We start from the raw sequence: 16,790 nt of genomic DNA on the forward strand, positions 1-16,790 counted from the left end.
GCCACCATGCCCAGCTTTTGGTAACTTGTTAAATTCTTGTATATAACAATCATTTATTAAGTTGTGACTAACACATATTTTATGTGTATTAGGTTTTAGTTCCCTGTTCTCACAGGACTCATTTTCAATGTGATATAGTGCAGTGTTTTTTGCTTATTTCCTTTTTGTTCCCTTCCTGTATTGGTTTGGTTTCTGAGACAGAGCTTACTATGTAGCTCAGTTTGGCCTCTCTCAACCTTCTTTCCTGGTTTCTGAGTTTATAGTCAGTTTACAAATCTGATCCACCATGCTCAATTTATTCCTCCCTTTGAAAAGAACCTTGAGGAATTGCCTCATCCCATTAAAAGGAGAATCTTTAGCCTTCAGGAGGGCACATTTAAGTGTTATTATAAGAAATCATTTTAACAAAATCCACAGGATACCATTTTAGTGTTTTTAATCTATTGCTGAGATTTGTATTGTAATTGCATATTGCAATAACTAAGAAAGACTTTACCAAGAAATCTAACTTCCTTTTTTGTTGTATTTCTACATGTTCTTCCTTTTTTTTTTCTCTTGAGACAGGGTTTCTCTGTATAGCTCTGGCTGCCCTAAAAGTTTCTCTGTAGACCAGGCTGGCCTCGAACTCACTGAGATACACCTACCTCTGCTTCTCAGGTGCTGGGATTAAAAGTGTGCGCCACCACTGCCCACCGTCTTTCTACTTGTTCTTACAAGGGCTGATTGATATATATATTCTTTTTTTTTTTTTTTTTTTTTTTTTTTTTTTTTTTAGTTTTTCGAGGCAGGGTTTCTCTGTAGCTTTGGAGCCTGTCCTGGCACTAGCTCCTGTAGACCAGGCTAGCCTAGAACTCACAGAGATCCTCCTGTCTCTGCCTCGCGAGTGCTGGGATTAAAGGCGTGCGCCACCACCACCCGGCATTATATATATTCTTAATAAGAGTAAAAAGTTTATTAGAAGCTAAAGCCCTTATCCAAAGTGCTTTTGACTAAATGTTTTACAGATTTTCCTGTTATTTCCTCTTTAATTTTGAAATATTTGAAGACCTTAATGAGATATCCTAAGGATAGGAACCATCTAAACACAAAATATGTTTCTTTTCTATGTATCTTGTATATAAACATTTATCTTATACACATGTTTATACAATATGTTTCGTGACTGTGCATAGTACAGAAGGGTTATAGAAGGGAATTTTGTACTTGTCATTCCAGTGCTTAGAAAGTTTCAAATTTTTAGAACTTACATTTCGGATTGTCACATTCAGTATGGTTAACCTGTAGTTAAAGAAAACGGAATTAGTACAGCCTCAAGAAAGTTAGCTGGTGTAGAGTCCTCATCCTCATTTTCCCAGTGATGGCTATTTCTCTCCATTCTGCTGTGGAAGAGCTACACATCCAGACTAAGTGCAGGCACATACTCACAGTCTGTGTACAGCTCTAATTCTCGGAAGCCTTTGAAGTGCCTGCTACAGCTTTGTCGCTATCCAGTTCCTGGCCTCCAGACTCCCCTCCATTATGACTCAGGTTAGATGTTACTCAAAGGTTTTTACTACTAATATTAAAAAGAGATCCAAGAATGTTATATCAAAATATTATCAGTGGTATGTAGAATTTTTAGCTATAATTTGTTCTTGAACAGACAATAAAAGGAAACAAGGTCATAGTTTAACAAAATGAATAGTATTGTTTCCAGAAATTAAATCTGCCATATTTGTGAACATTTTTGTTAATTTTATATTACAAAACAAAATAATTTTTTACATCTCTTGCATTATATTAATTTTGCCATTTGCTTGTTCAATTAAGCCTTTTTCACATTGTTTTTAAAAAACATAATTTGGAAAAAGCCTTAGTTCTTCTCAGTAACAAATGATAACACAATATGCCTCTGGCTCAGATATCTTGAAATCCTTCTTGTAGCTTTCTGTGTCTTTGTCTGAGTTCTGGCTGTGGCTAGCCTTCTGCAGTCACTAGAAACCACGTGAAGGGATAGGAGGCCAGCTTTGCATTCTTGTACAAAAGGCCTTTAGTTATTATTTATCTTATGAGTGTGTCTGTGTGCCATAAGCATGCCTGGTGTTGGGGAAAGCCATAAGAGAGCATTGGTTGAGCTGGAGCTGGGGTTGGAATGGTTATGAAGCCTCCATGTGGGTGCTGGGAATTGAACCCTGGTCTCCTGAAGAGCATCTCTCCAGCTCCCAAAACCTAATTCTTAATACATTAATGTACTGGAGTATTTAAAAATATATATGTATATGTTTTTTAATGACAGAACCAGCCACCTTCAGATATTAGTCACATTTTGCTGTTTTGGATTCCTCTGTTCCCTTATGCCCTCCCCTCTCCTCCAAAACAAATACAAACATTTCATTTCACTACATTTCAATTTTTATTTCTTTTTTTTTTTTTTTTTTTTTTTTTTTGGTTTTTCGAGACAGGGTTTCTCTGTGGTTTTGGAGCCTGTCCTGGAACTAGCTCTTGTAGACCAGGCTGGTCTCGAACTCACAGAGATCCGCCTGCCTCTGCCTCCCGAGTGCTGGGATTAAAGGCATGCGCCACCACTGAATTTTACTTAACAGAAGTAATGGTTCCTTTACATTCCTTTCACCAGTTTATATGCCAGGTTTTCTTCCCTAGTTGTCTTTTAAAGTAAGAGAGAGAGAGAGAGAGAGAGAGAGAGAAAGAGAGAGAGATTGTCTGTCTGTCTGTCTGTCTGTCTGTGCCTTTGTGTCTGTGTTTTTTGTTTGAGGATACTAAAATGTTCTACACATTGCATTTGACTAATATGTTTTTATTCATTTTTAATCCACAACTTAGACTAACTTCAGTCATCCTTGCCATATCCCTTGTTAACATTAGGGAGTAGAATCTCACACGATGTTACTTGTTACTATTTTCTGTGACCCAATAAGACTTTCATAACCATCAAAAAAAGTCTTTTGGCATTTGTGAAAGTCAGTAAGCCTTTATACACACATTGGGCAGGATGGTCAGTAAGACTCACAATTGAAAGGCAGTAGTGACTAAATGAGGAAAGTTCATTAACCTTGGCAGATGCTTCCTTTAAGAAAATTTCAGTGTGCTGTAATTCCTCGTTCTTGAGATTTATGCTTGGCTAGAACTGGTCCTTTTATTTTTCAATTATTGAATTCATAATTTTCTGTTCAGAAAGAAACTGTCTGACACTTCACACGCTCCATTTGTGGTCTTTCTCTCCACAGTAGCTGATCTGTATGTGGAATATTAACCCATTCAGAGATACCTGGAGTAGGTTCATCTTACCCTCTGAACTCAAAACATGTTTCCCTTCTGGGTTTCTTTATTATAATGATAATAGTGACAGTTGTCATGGAATGAAAATCTAGGTGTTCCATGTATGGTTTAAAATCAGTCAGAATGTATTAACTATACTTAAAAAAGAAAAAAAAATCAAGGATCAATGAAGGTAACAAGATTGCCCAGGTCACATAAGCTGTTGGAAAAGGACACACTGGGGTTGAGGACTGACAAGATGGCTCAGCACACAAAACCATCTCTGAAGCACATGGTGGTAAAGAGAACTGACTCCTAACATTGTCCTCTGCCTTAGGCATGCACACAGGCACGCACATACAGAAGAGTGAAATTCCTTAAAAAGCAGATTGAACAATTGAGTCCTGACCCGTGGAGCTGGAAGGTCCCTTTCCTTGGTGTCTGAGGCACTCCAGTTCCTCATACTTTGATTCTCTCATTCCTACATTTCAGAGATGCTAGCCAATCACAGAAACAACTTGAGCTGTCTTCCTAGAGTAGGCTTCCTCCTCCTGGAGCTTAGAATAAAACATTTCTGTTTGTTTCCTTGCTGTTTCTGTTTGTTTGCTTTTTTTCCTTGTCGTTAAGGACAAGTTCTTGTATACCTGTGCTGGTCCTGGAACTCATAGCTGTGCATGACCTTGAACGTCAGATCACGTAGCCTCTACTCCCAAGTGCTAGAAATACAGACATGTAATCCCAGTGGTAGAATACTTGCTAGCATGGGGAAGACCCTGGATTAGCTTCCCAGCATCACAGGGTAGCAAACTACCACACTTGGCTTCCTGTGTGAGAGATCAACTCCAGGACTACAGGCTAGGCAAGCACTCTGCCCCCTGAGCTACAGCCTCAGCTAGGCCTAGAACTCAAGTCCTATTTGCATTTCTGCCAAGTATTGAGCATTTTATTTTCTTCTTTATTTGTATTTTATACTATTATAGCCTTATATGTTTTTGTTTGGGCTCAGAAAAAGAACAGTACTTTCAGTATTTGCCGTTCTGTGCTGATATTACCAATAAATGAGCAAATATATTCTGAATTGTACTACACTTTTAAACAATTCTTGAAAAGGATATGCTAGTGTTTCTATAAGAAATTTTTACATGATTTAAGGTATTTTAAGAAAATGTATGACTTAATTTTTTTTTAAAAGATACTTTAGTGTTTCTTAAAGACAAAAACATATGGTATAGAATATAACAAAGGTTGTGTTTAGAAGACTGTATGTCTTCTTTATGCCAGTGTTACCATCAAAGCTGTCCCTGCCAGGCATGGTAGACTGTGTCTCTGATTCAGCATCTACGAGATGGTGCCATTCTGGTCTACATGGCAAATTCAAGGCCAGCCAGCCTGAGCACCGTAACTAAGAATTATGGTTGTAGGTCAGTGGTAGTGCACTTGCCTAGCATGGGAAAAGTCCTGGTTAGATCCCCAAAACTGCACCAGTGCAAACTGTAACTGAATAGCAAAGATTAAGTTAGTAGCCACTTTTTTGCAAATTATTTAATATTTCTGATACTCTCCTTACATGGTTATATTCATCACTGTTAACTCAGATCTGAAGTTAGCTTTGATTCATATTATATCACTGATGAAATCTAAAAGACAAGAATTATTCAAAGCATTAATTTACATCTGATCTATTATTGAAGGGCACAAATAAATCAAATGGCTTCATTTTCATTTAAAACTATATTTAGTTGCTTCTGCTTAAGAGTCTTAATTTGAGTGATGTAGTCTGTTGTCCATGTCTGTCGGTTCCACATCCATGAATGAAATTAACTTGAATCAAAAATATCAGAAAATTTCTGATTCTTTACTGAACATGTGCTTTTTTTCTTGTTATTATACCCTGAACAATACAGTGAAGCAACTATTTGCATTTATGTATTACATTGTTTGAATTATTGTATATAATTTAGGAATGACTTAAACTATATAAAGAAAACATGCACATTTATATCCGACTGCTTTGCCGTTTATATAAATGTACACGGATCTTGATGTCCATGAGGATTCTGGAGCCAAGCCCCCACAGATGTCAAGAAATAACATTATGTATAATCTTTCTTCTTTGGTTCCATATTTTAAAGAAGCATACTTCTTAATTTTTTTATAAAAATTATTTTTAAATATAATCAATAACTTAAAATTACAAAATGTAAATTTTATGTTCCAAATGCGTAAATGTGTTAATGAACTTATAGACTATAAAATGCTGTTTTCCAGTGTCAAGTCACAAACTGTGTTTGTCCTTTTCTACAGAACACTCCTCTGCCACCTTCAGCAGCTGTACAAGTGCAGGGCCAGCCTAACAGTTCTCAGCCTTCTCCACTCAGTGCATCCAGTCAGCATGCAGATCCCGTGAGAAAACCTGGGCAGAACTTCATGTGTCTATGGCAGTCTTGTAAAAAGTAAATGACTGTTTTATTTGTTATACAAAAGTGTTATTTGTTTTAGAGTGCTTTCATATTTACATTCCTATCTTATATAGTTTATAATTTCTTTTTCTGAAACCAGTAACTTTTAATGAAAAGTCTTTTGTGTTGCTAATTACACTTAGATGGAACAAGTGGCATGTGTGTGTCAGTGGTCGGAAGAACTCTGCTGTTCAATGCTAGTAAGAAATGTGTCTGAGCGTTAATTTTGGAAGAAAATGAGTTAATAACCTGATTTTAAGCCAGGCATAGTGGTACAACTTGTAATTTCAGCACTCAAAAAGCAGAAATGGATGAATGTCTTGAGTTTGATGCCAAGCTGTTCTACATAGCAAGTTCCAGGTCAACCAAGGCTGCATAATAAAACCCTATCTCATTTTGGGAAAAAAAGCCATTATAGCCCGAAGTATTTAGTTATTAGTACTTGTAATCCCAGCACTTAGGGGGCTGAGGCAATAGGATTACCATAGTTTTGAGGCCAGCCTGTGTTTATTGTAAGATCGATCTCAAAGAAAAGAAAAACCAGCCGGGCGGTGGTGTTTTTAATCCCAGCACTCGGGAGGCAGAAGCAGGTGGATCTCTGTGAGTTCAAGGCCAGCCTGGTCTACAAGAGCTAGTTCCAGGACAGGCACCAAAGCTACAGAGAAACCATGTCTTGAAAAACAAAAATAAAAAAAGAAAAGTAAAACCAAATTTGATTATGTGTTTTTTGGTTTTGTTTGATTTGGTTTTCATGTTTGTTTGTTTGTTTGTTTTTTTGAGACAGAGTTTCTCTGTGGCTTTGGAGCCTGTCCTGGAACTTACTCTTTATATCAGACTGGCCTTAAAATCACAAAGATCCTCTTGCTTCTGCCTCCTGAGTACTGAGGTTAAAGGCGTGTGTCACCACTGCTGGGCTGATAATGTGTTTTGTAAAGTAATATAGTAACAAATGTAAATTTTTTGGAAAAGCTTAGAAGTAACATGATTTAGGAAATGAATTTTGTCTTTAATTTTGAAAATCATTTGAAGTTGTACCATTTCACATTTAGTGACAAATATTAACAGCAAATAGAACTGAACTTACTGTGTGAGTGTATCTATATGTGCTTGTATGTGTGTGCGTGTGCGAGTGCATGTGTATGTGCATGTATACACACAGTACATGCATGGTATATATGTGTGAACCAGGAGCTCAGCCTGTTGGTTTCGCTGACTGGCCAGAAAGCCCTTCAGGTCCACTTGTGTGGGCACTCTTGAGTGGTGATGTTTCAGATCTCCTTGCCTTTGTGCAGCAAGCACTTTCTCTCACTGAGCCATCTTCTAGCCCCAGGACTGAACTCCCTCTGTTCCTTTAGTGGTGCTGGGTTTGGAAGGTAGGTCTTTGCGTGTGCTGAGAAAGAGCTAGAACTTAGTTAAAGCATTCTTAGACTTGAAAGAAACCTTAAGATGCTGGCTAAAATTGTTTCTTTCCATCAGAAGAGCTGAGCCAAGACACTTTGCCTTGAGGAAGTAATTTGAGAACTTTAAGCATTGGACACTTACTTTAATAGGCAAAGTAGTTTTCATTTTATAGAGAATAGAGATTCCATTTTTTATTGTTGTTGTTGTTGTTATTTGTTAGTTTTTGGTTTTTCGAGACAGGGTTTCCCTGTAGCTTTGGAGCCTGTCCTGGAACTAGCTCTTGTAGACCAGGCTGGCCTCGAACACAGAGATCTGCCTGCCTCTGCCTCCTGAGTGCTGGGATTAAAGCGTGTGCAAGCGCTGCTCAGCCAAGATTTCATTTTCATAGCTTAAAATTTTTTATTAGCTCTTTTTATTTATTAGAGATAATTGTGTTTTGTTAATTTCATAAGATCATAAGCCTGGGGATTATTAATAGCATCCAAAACCAGTGCTTATCAAGCTTAATCTTAAATGTCAACCCGGCAGTGGTGCACACTATCAATTTAATGTGTCCTGACCAGTGGTTTTGTTGTTGTTGTTTGTTTGTTTTCTTTTCAATGAAAAAATAAAACACATTCATCATGTTAGTAAGGGCAGGAATTGTTTTTACTTCTGTATTATGTGTACTTGATCATGACATAAGTCCCAGAGAAATTCTTGAGATTGTCTGCTTACTTCTTTAATTCAGTGAAACTCACCATATTTTTTTTTTCTGTCTCTTTTTGCTGTTATTGACATGGTACTTGGGGCCTTGTACTTGTTAAACAAGGGCTCTGCCACCTGGCTATACCTTCAGAACTTGCTTTCATTGTTGTTACTATTGGTATTGTTATTATTTTAGCTTATGTAGTAAGCTAATTTGACACTTTGTTCACTAGTGTCTACTTTATATCTATTTATTATGAATTTTTGTTTTCTTTTTCTGTGTTCTCTGGTAAAGAATAACTGACAAAGTAAGTAGTCTATTAAAGCTGTTTGTGGACTTTTTTTAAAAAATTTAAGAGTAGGATTGGGAGGGCTACTGATTTTTTTTTTAATATTTATTTATTTACTCATTATGTATACAATATTCTGGCCTGCATGTATGCCTGCAGGCCAGAAGAGGGCACCAGACCTCATTACAGATGGTTGTGAGCCACCATGTGGTTGCCGGGAATTGAACTCAGGACCTTTGGAAGGCAAGCAATGCTCTTAACCACTGAGCCATCTCTCCAGCCCGCTACTGATTTTTTTTTTTTGAGTTGATCTTATATCCTGCCGCATTACTGAAGCTGTTTTCAGTTGTAGGAGTTCCCTCGTAGAATTTTTGGGCTCACTTATGTATACTATCATATCATCTGCAAACTGCAAAAGATTGACTTCTTCCTTTCCAGTTTGTATCCCCTTGATCTCCTTTTGTTGTCTTATTGTTCTAACTAGAACTTCGAGTACTATGTTGAATAGATATAGAGATAGTGGACAGCCTTGTCTTATTCCTGATTTTATTGGTATCATTTTGAGTTTCTCTCCATTTAATTTGATGTTGACTGTTGGCTTGCTGTATATTGCCTTTATTATGTTTAGGTACGTTCCTTGTATCCCTGATCTCTACAAGACCTTTATCATGAAGGGATGTTTTATTTTGTCAAAGACTTCTTCAGCATCTAATGATGATCATGTAGGTTTTTTCTTTCAGTTTATATATATGGTGGATTTCTTTTAATATATTTTTCTGTGTTGAACCATCCTGCATGTCTGGGATGAAGTCAACTTGATCATGGTGGATGATTTTTTTTTTTTTGATGTTTAAGTCTTGGATTCGGTTTGCCAATATTTTATTGAGTATTTTGCATCAATGTTCATGAGGGAGATTGGTCTGTAATTCTTATTTCTTGGTTGAATCTTTGTATTGTTTCAGTATCAGAGTATACTGATGAAAAGAGTTTGGCAACGTTCCTTCTGTTTCTGTTGATGAGGAGTATTGGTGTTAGCTCTTCTTTGAGGAAGGTTCTGGTAGAATTCTGCATAAAAACCATTGGTGTATGGGCTTTTTTTTTTTTTTTTGGTAGGGAGGCTATTGATGATTGCTTTTATTTCCTTACATGTTATAGTCTATTTAAATTGTTCATCTGGTCTTGATTTAAATTTGGTATGTGGCACCTATCCAGAAAATTTGTTCATTTCTTTTAGATTTTCCACTTTTGTGGAATATGGGTTTTCAAAGTATGACCTAATTATTGATCCTCTGGATTTCCTCAGTGTCTGTTGTTATTTCCCCCTTTTAATTTCTGATTTTGTTAATTTGGGTAGTCTCTCTGCTTTTTGGTTAGTTTGCATAAGGGTTTGTCTACCTTGTTGATTTTTCTCAAAGAACCAGCTCTTTGTTTCATTGATTCTTTGTATTATTTTCTGTTTGTATTTTATTGATTTCTGCCCTCAGTTTGATTATTTCCTGTCATCTGCTCTACCTGGTGAGTCTTCTTTTTGTTCTAGAGCTTTCAATGTGATCTTAAGTCACTAGCATGAGATTTCTCCACTTTCTTTATGTAGGCACTTAGTGCTATGAACTTGCCTCTTAGCACTGCTTTCATAGTGTTCCATAGATTTGGGTATGTTGTGCATTCATTTTCATTGAATTCTAGGCAGTCTTTAATTTCTTTATTTCTTCTTTGACCCAGGGGTGATTCAGTTGAGCACTCTGTTCAATTTCCTTGAGTTTGTAGGTTTTCTAAAATTAGTGTTGGTGTTGAATTCTAACTTTAAGTCATGGTGATACAATAAGATACAGGGGGGTTATTCCATTTTTTTTTTTTATGTGTTGAGGTTTGCTTTGTTACCAAATATGTGGTCAATTTTAGAGAAAGTTCTTTGAGGTACTGAGAAGTAATATTCTTTTGTGTTTGGGTGCAAGAATCTGTGTACTAGTGAGACTCACTGGAAGTCTGGATGATATTTGACTGATATTTAGAGCCAATGAGTCTTCCTAAGGGCAAGACTGATTTCATGTAGCGCTGCTATGGGCAGCATTATTTTGGGAAGTGTATGCTCCCCAAGGCTTCACCACCGCTGTGCTAAGAAAATAGTGACCAGGAGTGTTGTTACCTGTGGTAGTGATGTGCATCAGCTGCTTGAGTGGGTGGTGGTTGGTTTGGAACAAGGCTCCATTCTTTCAACATTGAGTTCCAAAGAGCCCAGTTATTAGCTGGACATTGATGGCGCACACCTTTAATCCCAGCAGTCAGGCGGATCTCTATGAGTTTGAGGTCAGCTTGGTCTACAACAGCTAGTTCCAGGACAGGTCCCAAAGCTACAGAGAAACCTGTCTAAAGAAAAACAAACAAACAAAAGAGCCCAATTACTGTGTTACCAAATATCAAAAGGTTCATATAACATAAAATTAATTGGGGTTAAAATGGTTTTAATGTTAAATATTTAAAATGTTATAATTTCCTAGGTTGGGAATCTAGCCTGTAGTTTATTAATATTTATTCCTTGGGATATTATTCATGGAATACAGAAAAATTATCAGCCATTACTAATCTCTTAAACCTAGTTTGTTTTCAGAATTTTTACAAACATGAAAAAAAACTACAGTATCATAGACACTGATAATAAAAGTATACCTTAGTTTATACCTAGTAATGTATTTATGTATATTAAGTTATGTTAGGGGAGAAAATCAGTCTTTAGTGTTCAACATATATATGTAGTTTGAAATCCCAGCTCTGTGATTCTGGAAAATTATGTTCAGAAGCCCACTTTTTAGCATAAAGTGGGGGTGCGAATTGGGGATATGAATGTGCCTGGTGCCTGTGTGTACTGAGCAACATTTAGATAGAAGCACTCTGTGCTGTGAGCTACTTCTCAAGAACAGTGTTGTGCACAGTGCCTGCTCTTTCTGGGAAACCAAGTGAGTACTCATGCTGGAATTTTATTCAGATTCATTTAGATCCTTCATTTATTCCACTCAGAATATGCATACAGCTCCCTGCACCTAAGACTCAGAGAACATTGCAGAAAGAGGGGTGGGAAAATAGTAAAAGCCAGAGGATCCAGGAGTTTGTAGTGAGATTGTGTCTCTTTGTAATGTTAGGAGCTACATCTTATAAAGTCTCAACATGATGCACAAACACGAGAACATAGATGACCCCAGGAGACGTGTCAGGTGAAAGGGACAAAACCCATAAGCCCCAACCCTACACAGAACTAACTACAGGCAACTAAAGAATGCTGAGAGGAAGAGAAACAGTTTTCCTCAGGGACGAGCACACCAATTGGTTTTCTAATATGAAATGGTCAACTCTGAAAACATACATAGAAGAAAAAGTATCTGGACGGAACTGGTTATGTTTAGGAATGTATATGTATATCTGTCATGGATAGTTTCTTGATTTGACTTTCTTAGTGATGGACTGTCACCTGGAAGTGTAAGCTGAAATAAACCCTTTCCTCACCAAGTTGTCTTGGTCATGCTGTTTTATCACTCAGTAGAAACCCTAACTAAAACAAGGTGGTACCATTATAGTGGGCATAGTTGTGACAGACTTGACCGTGTTACAGCGGTTGGGGGGGCCGTGGAAGGACTTTGGGACTTTGAGCTAGAAGTCATTGAGTGTTGAGAGCTCAGTGGGCTGTTCTGTGGGAGCCTGGAAGAGAAGACTGTTGAGAGCAGTGCAGAGGATGGAAACCTGGCTTAGGAGGTTTCAGAGGAAAGCAAAGACTCTACCAGGCCTTTTGTGTGAAGAGTCTGTGGTGTCTGGTCAGCTGAGGCTCAAGACTCAGCTGTGATTAACAAGAAACTAGAAGTGCTAAAGAAAAGCCTTTGTTTTACTGGGATGCTGATTACCTGGAGCTGAGCCTTTAGGAGTGACCAAGAAGAAAACAGCATCACTGAGCTCTTCTTCCCAGTGTCCTAGGAAGTGTTTCCTCAGGGTCAGCACCCAGAAGCTGTGTTCCAGAGGTGGCCAAGGCTGCACCTCATGCTGGCAGCTGAGCTTGGTACAGTGTAAGAGTGACCTAGATGGTACTGGGTTTAAAGGCATGAAGTAGTCATGGAGAGCAGCTGAGGCTTGGCACTTAAGAAGCCAGGAGACTCAGCCATTGGTGAAGGTACAGCCTCAGTGAAAGTTGAAGGCCCAGGACTGAAGGGGTCATGCAGAGAAGTTGAGGCTTGGTACCATGAGGAGAGCCTATGAGAATCTATTGGTAAAAGTGCAGCCCAGTTGCAGCAGAAGACCCCAGCATTTGAGAGACTCCAGTACCTTGGGATATCCACCAGCAGTGGAGTGGACTTTGCCCTAGCTTAGACGACAGACTGTGTGCCGCAGAGGGCAGAGCTAGAGAAGTGACCACAAGAGTCCAGAAGATTGTGAGTGGATGCCAGAACCTGGATGAGCATTTCATTATTTACATGTTGGAGTTTGGTTTCGCTTTCATCTGATTGTTACTGTGTCCAGGGTCTTCCCTCTTGAAATACAGAAGTATTTAACTTTTTTTCCCCCCCCCAGAAACCCAGAGTTGAAAGATTTTGAACTTTTTTTAAAAGAGATATTGGACTTTTAAAGATACTGAATGTGTTAACGGGACTGAGTTTTTAATGTTAAGGAATTTATAAAGACTGTGACTTTTAAAGTTATTCTGTTTTTAATGAGATCTTAGGGATGGATGTGAAAGGAAAGGTGGCTTAACAGTGATGTGGTGTGTGTCAGGTTGACAAGGGGTCAATTGTGCTGGCTAGTTTATGTCAACTGAACACAAACTAAAGTCATCTGAGAAGAGGGAACCTCATGTAAGAAAATACCTCCCTAAGATCAGTCTATGGCAAGCCTGTAGAGCATTTTCTTAATTAGTGGCCATTCTGGTCTACAAGAACTAGTTCCAGGACAGCTAGGACTGTTACACAGAGAAACCCTGTCTCAAAAACAAATAAGCAAACAAACAAAAACCAAATAAACATATCTTGATGTCTCTAAATCTTTGTTTGCTTGCTTGTTTGTTGAGACTGGGTTTTACCACATACCCTTGACTGGCCTAGAACTTACTATATATACCACTTGCAGAGATCTGCTTTGATTTTTGTAGTTTAAAGAAAATTAATTATGTATTAGCGAGTCTATGCATGTTAGTGCAAGTGTCTGCCAAGGACAGAAGCATCTGATTCTCCTAGAGCTGGAGCTAGGCAACTGTAAGCTTATCCATCTGCCATGGATACTGAGAACTGAACTTGTCTGTAATAGCAGTGTGTCCTCTTAACCAACCAGCCATCTCTCCAGCTTCGGAATAAGGAATTTTAACAGTGAAATTAGACTTGTCATCTCCCTCCCATCTTAAACTCTTACAACTGGATATAATACAATGTGCCTAGCCCTCTACCAAGATAATTGGTACTCCTAGTTTTTAGCAGCCAGCGACGCGGTCTCATTTGACTATAAAATAACATTTTTTTTTGCTTTTTTTTTTTTTTTCAAGACAGGGTTTCTCTGTGGTTTTGGAGCCTGTCCTGGCACTAGCTCTTGTAGACCAGGCTGGTCTCGAACTCACAGAGATCCGCCTGCCTCTGCCTCCCGAGTGCTGGGATTAAAGGCGTGCGCCACCACCGCCCGGCCTTGACTATAAAATAATACACATCGGGCATGATGGCCCTAGCATCTACACTCTTCTTAAACATTGTGATCAGTAGAGAGGGAAAGATAGGAGAGTCAAAGAAAATATAGAACTCAGTGAGCAAATCATAGAGCCAGCCTGGGGACGGTAGCCGAGCTCCGAGAGGCTATGGAGGGAGAGAGGAAGCACTAAGCTCTGTCAGGAATGTGTCTCCTTTGGAGAGGAAGATACAACTGGGACATTCATTGTTCACAAGTTCACACTGCTCAGTTAGTCAGCATTGACTGTGGGCCAGTTCTGATGAGTCCTGACTGGTGAATCACTCGAGAATGGATGCAGTAGCTTAGTGGCATGTCATGGAATCCTGAGACTATATCAGAATTAAGAGTTAGTAAGACAGGCTGGGGTGGTGGCACATGGGATCGTTCAAGGTCAGCCCGAGCTCCGCGGTGAGACACTGTCTCAAACAGAAAGGAGTTAGCAAAATAGGAGGTGAAAGTATAGGAGGTTTCTGTTGCTACTCATATCACCAGACACAATGACTAGTGATTATCGCTCCCATCTATTTATCTATCATAAATAGATAGAGCCATCTATCATCAGGTGGTTTTAAAAACAATGTCAAGACTAGATTTCCAGTAAGTGACATGTTTAAGAATGTCACCATGTAAGCCTGTCCAGAGGAGCACATTGACGACAGTACAGTATGCTGAAGAAAACACGGTTACAGTTTGACTAAAGATGCATATTATGGTGGGAATGGCGAGCATCTAATCAGCAGAGTACAGAGAAGGCCAGAGGAAATGAATTCTTTAATCTCCGGGTTCATTACCTGAGTATGCTTTTATGATTTGAGGAGTGAGCTTGGTGACTGCTAGAAAGGAAGGCGTGAGGAAAGTTCTTTTAGATACGGTAATAAGCAGTAACTAGTCATTGATTATTCCCTTCCCCGAAAAATGCATAATCTGTATTGTCCATATACGTTTGCTTCATTCTTTAGATTAGCTCTCCATTTTGGAGCGTGGAGGGTGTGTTGAGACAGCAACTTGCTAGGTAGCCTAGTTTTGCCTTGGCCCACAGCCTTCCAAGTGTTGGGATTATAGGTAGGTGCCACCAGGCCTAGCTCTTCCCCCTGTATTACATTTGAACTTATAACTTCAGATCATTTATCATATTAGTGTGGACCCTTCACTGTCTTCACACCTGTACAATGATTGAAACTGGCTGCATTAGAACTAGATACCTTAGAACTTCATCCTGAACTACCTACTACAGCCAGTGCATGACTCAGGGGTGGGAAAGGAACTGGAGAGGAGTGCCAAGTACAGCCTTTAATGGGTAGGGTAACAAACCTTTGCTATCTTAAAGTCATTTACACACAATTGTGTATACATCTCAGCAGTTAAAATTGATGCAAGGGTCTACAGCCATACCACCCTGAATGTGCCTGATCTCGGAAGCTAAGTAGGGTCAGGCCTGGTTAGTACTTGGATGGGAGACTGCCTGGGAATACCGGGTACTGTAGGCTTAAAAAAATGATGCAAGGAAACACTATTTGGCTAGATGTGGTGTGTGGTCCAGCATTCAAAAGGTAGAGGCAGGAGGATGGCCATTTGGAGCAGTAAGGGCTACATTGTGAGACCTGTTCTCAAAGCAAAATTTTCAAAATTAGCCATCTTTTTTCACATCATTGCCAACTTCATGTATCACAGAAATGTTTTAGGTTATGTTCTGCAAAGTGGTTAATACTTCAGTCCTTCTCATAAGTCACAAGTAGTACATAACGGCATCCCTTAACCAAGATACATTCTGAGACATGGGGACTTAGGTGATTCTTCATCGTACAGGCATCATGGAGCCTGTATTTATAGAAGCCTATATCTGCTACACACGAAAGCTCTAAGGAAAAGAAAAAATTATAATAGATAAGGCAATTACATATGTTATCATTATCAAATGTCTTATTTTATGCATTAACTATTGTCCTTTGTGTGGCTGACTATTGGTTTATACCAACTTCTGTACCAGTTGGCTACAATGTCACTTAGGTGATAGGAAGTTTTTAGTCTCATCATACTTTTATAAGTCATGTATGCAATCTGTCATTAATCAAAACATCATTATACAGCCCAAAAATTATTTTCAGATAGTAATGTAATAGACTCTCAGTGAAATTTGAATATAATAAGAATGTCCCTTGTGACAGCGTTCCAGTTGCGTTTGTTTCATGTGTGTGAGATATTTGGAGTACTAAGATTGTCTTTTTTAATTCAGTAATTACATTCTTCTTTAAATCTGTTTTAAATATCCAATATCCTGGACTGATATTAATTTGAGATGCTGGATAGATTATATGCATTAAAAATTGATTCGGGACTAGAAAGATGGCTCAGCATTTAAAAAAGAGACTTAGGTTCTCTTCCCAGCTCCCACATGGCAGCTCACAACCATCTGTAACTCTAGTTCCCAGGGATCCAACACCCTCTTCTAACATCTGGGGGCACCAAGAACACAGATAACACATATACATGTGTACAGGCAAAATATTTATACACGGAAACATAAGTCAGTCTTTAAAAATACTTTTTAATTTATTCAAACATAGACACAGTTACGTAATAGCCAAAAAATGGAATCCAGTGCCCTCTGCTGGACACTGCAGGTGCCTGCACAGATGTGCGTGTGCACACACAAGCTACACATGATCAAAAATAAAATCTTTTTAAAAAACTGTAGCCAAGATTTCTTAAGAATTTTTAAAAATCTATTATATCAACATGATTTAAAGAATTTATCTGAGTGTCAGATATTTTTGCTTTCTCTTTTCCTAGGTGGTTTCAGACACCCTCACAGGTGTTCTACCATGCAGCTACTGAACATGGAGGAAAAGACGTCTATCCAGGGCAGTGTCTTTGGGAAGGTTGTGAGCCTTTTCAGCGGCAGAGGTTTTCTTTTATTACCCACTTACAGGTATACTTTCTTGATGCTATTTGCTTAGTAATTCATCTGGTTACATTAAAGGTTATAACATATTTTTTTTTCTTTTCTCCT

The 16,790-nt window shown here is 38.5% G+C and overlaps 1 protein-coding gene and 1 pseudogene across 1 annotated transcript in view; both read left to right on the forward strand.

The window, feature by feature from the left end:
* Positions 1 to 16,790, forward strand: part of Arid2 (AT-rich interaction domain 2) — a 131,194-nt gene that overhangs the window by 99,260 nt on the left and 15,144 nt on the right. The window contains exons 16-17 of the mRNA XM_041642560.1: positions 5,560 to 5,708; positions 16,571 to 16,709. Of these exons, the coding sequence (XP_041498494.1) occupies positions 5,560 to 5,708; positions 16,571 to 16,709 (288 nt within the window). The remainder of the gene's footprint in view (positions 1 to 5,559; positions 5,709 to 16,570; positions 16,710 to 16,790) is intronic.
* LOC121441524 lies at positions 15,159 to 15,267 on the forward strand (annotated as a pseudogene).

The sequence above is a fragment of the Microtus oregoni genome, unplaced genomic scaffold (assembly GCF_018167655.1).
Source record: "Microtus oregoni isolate MIOR12 unplaced genomic scaffold, Mior012 000077F_ref0000221, whole genome shotgun sequence".
Lineage (NCBI taxonomy): Eukaryota > Metazoa > Chordata > Mammalia > Rodentia > Cricetidae > Microtus > Microtus oregoni.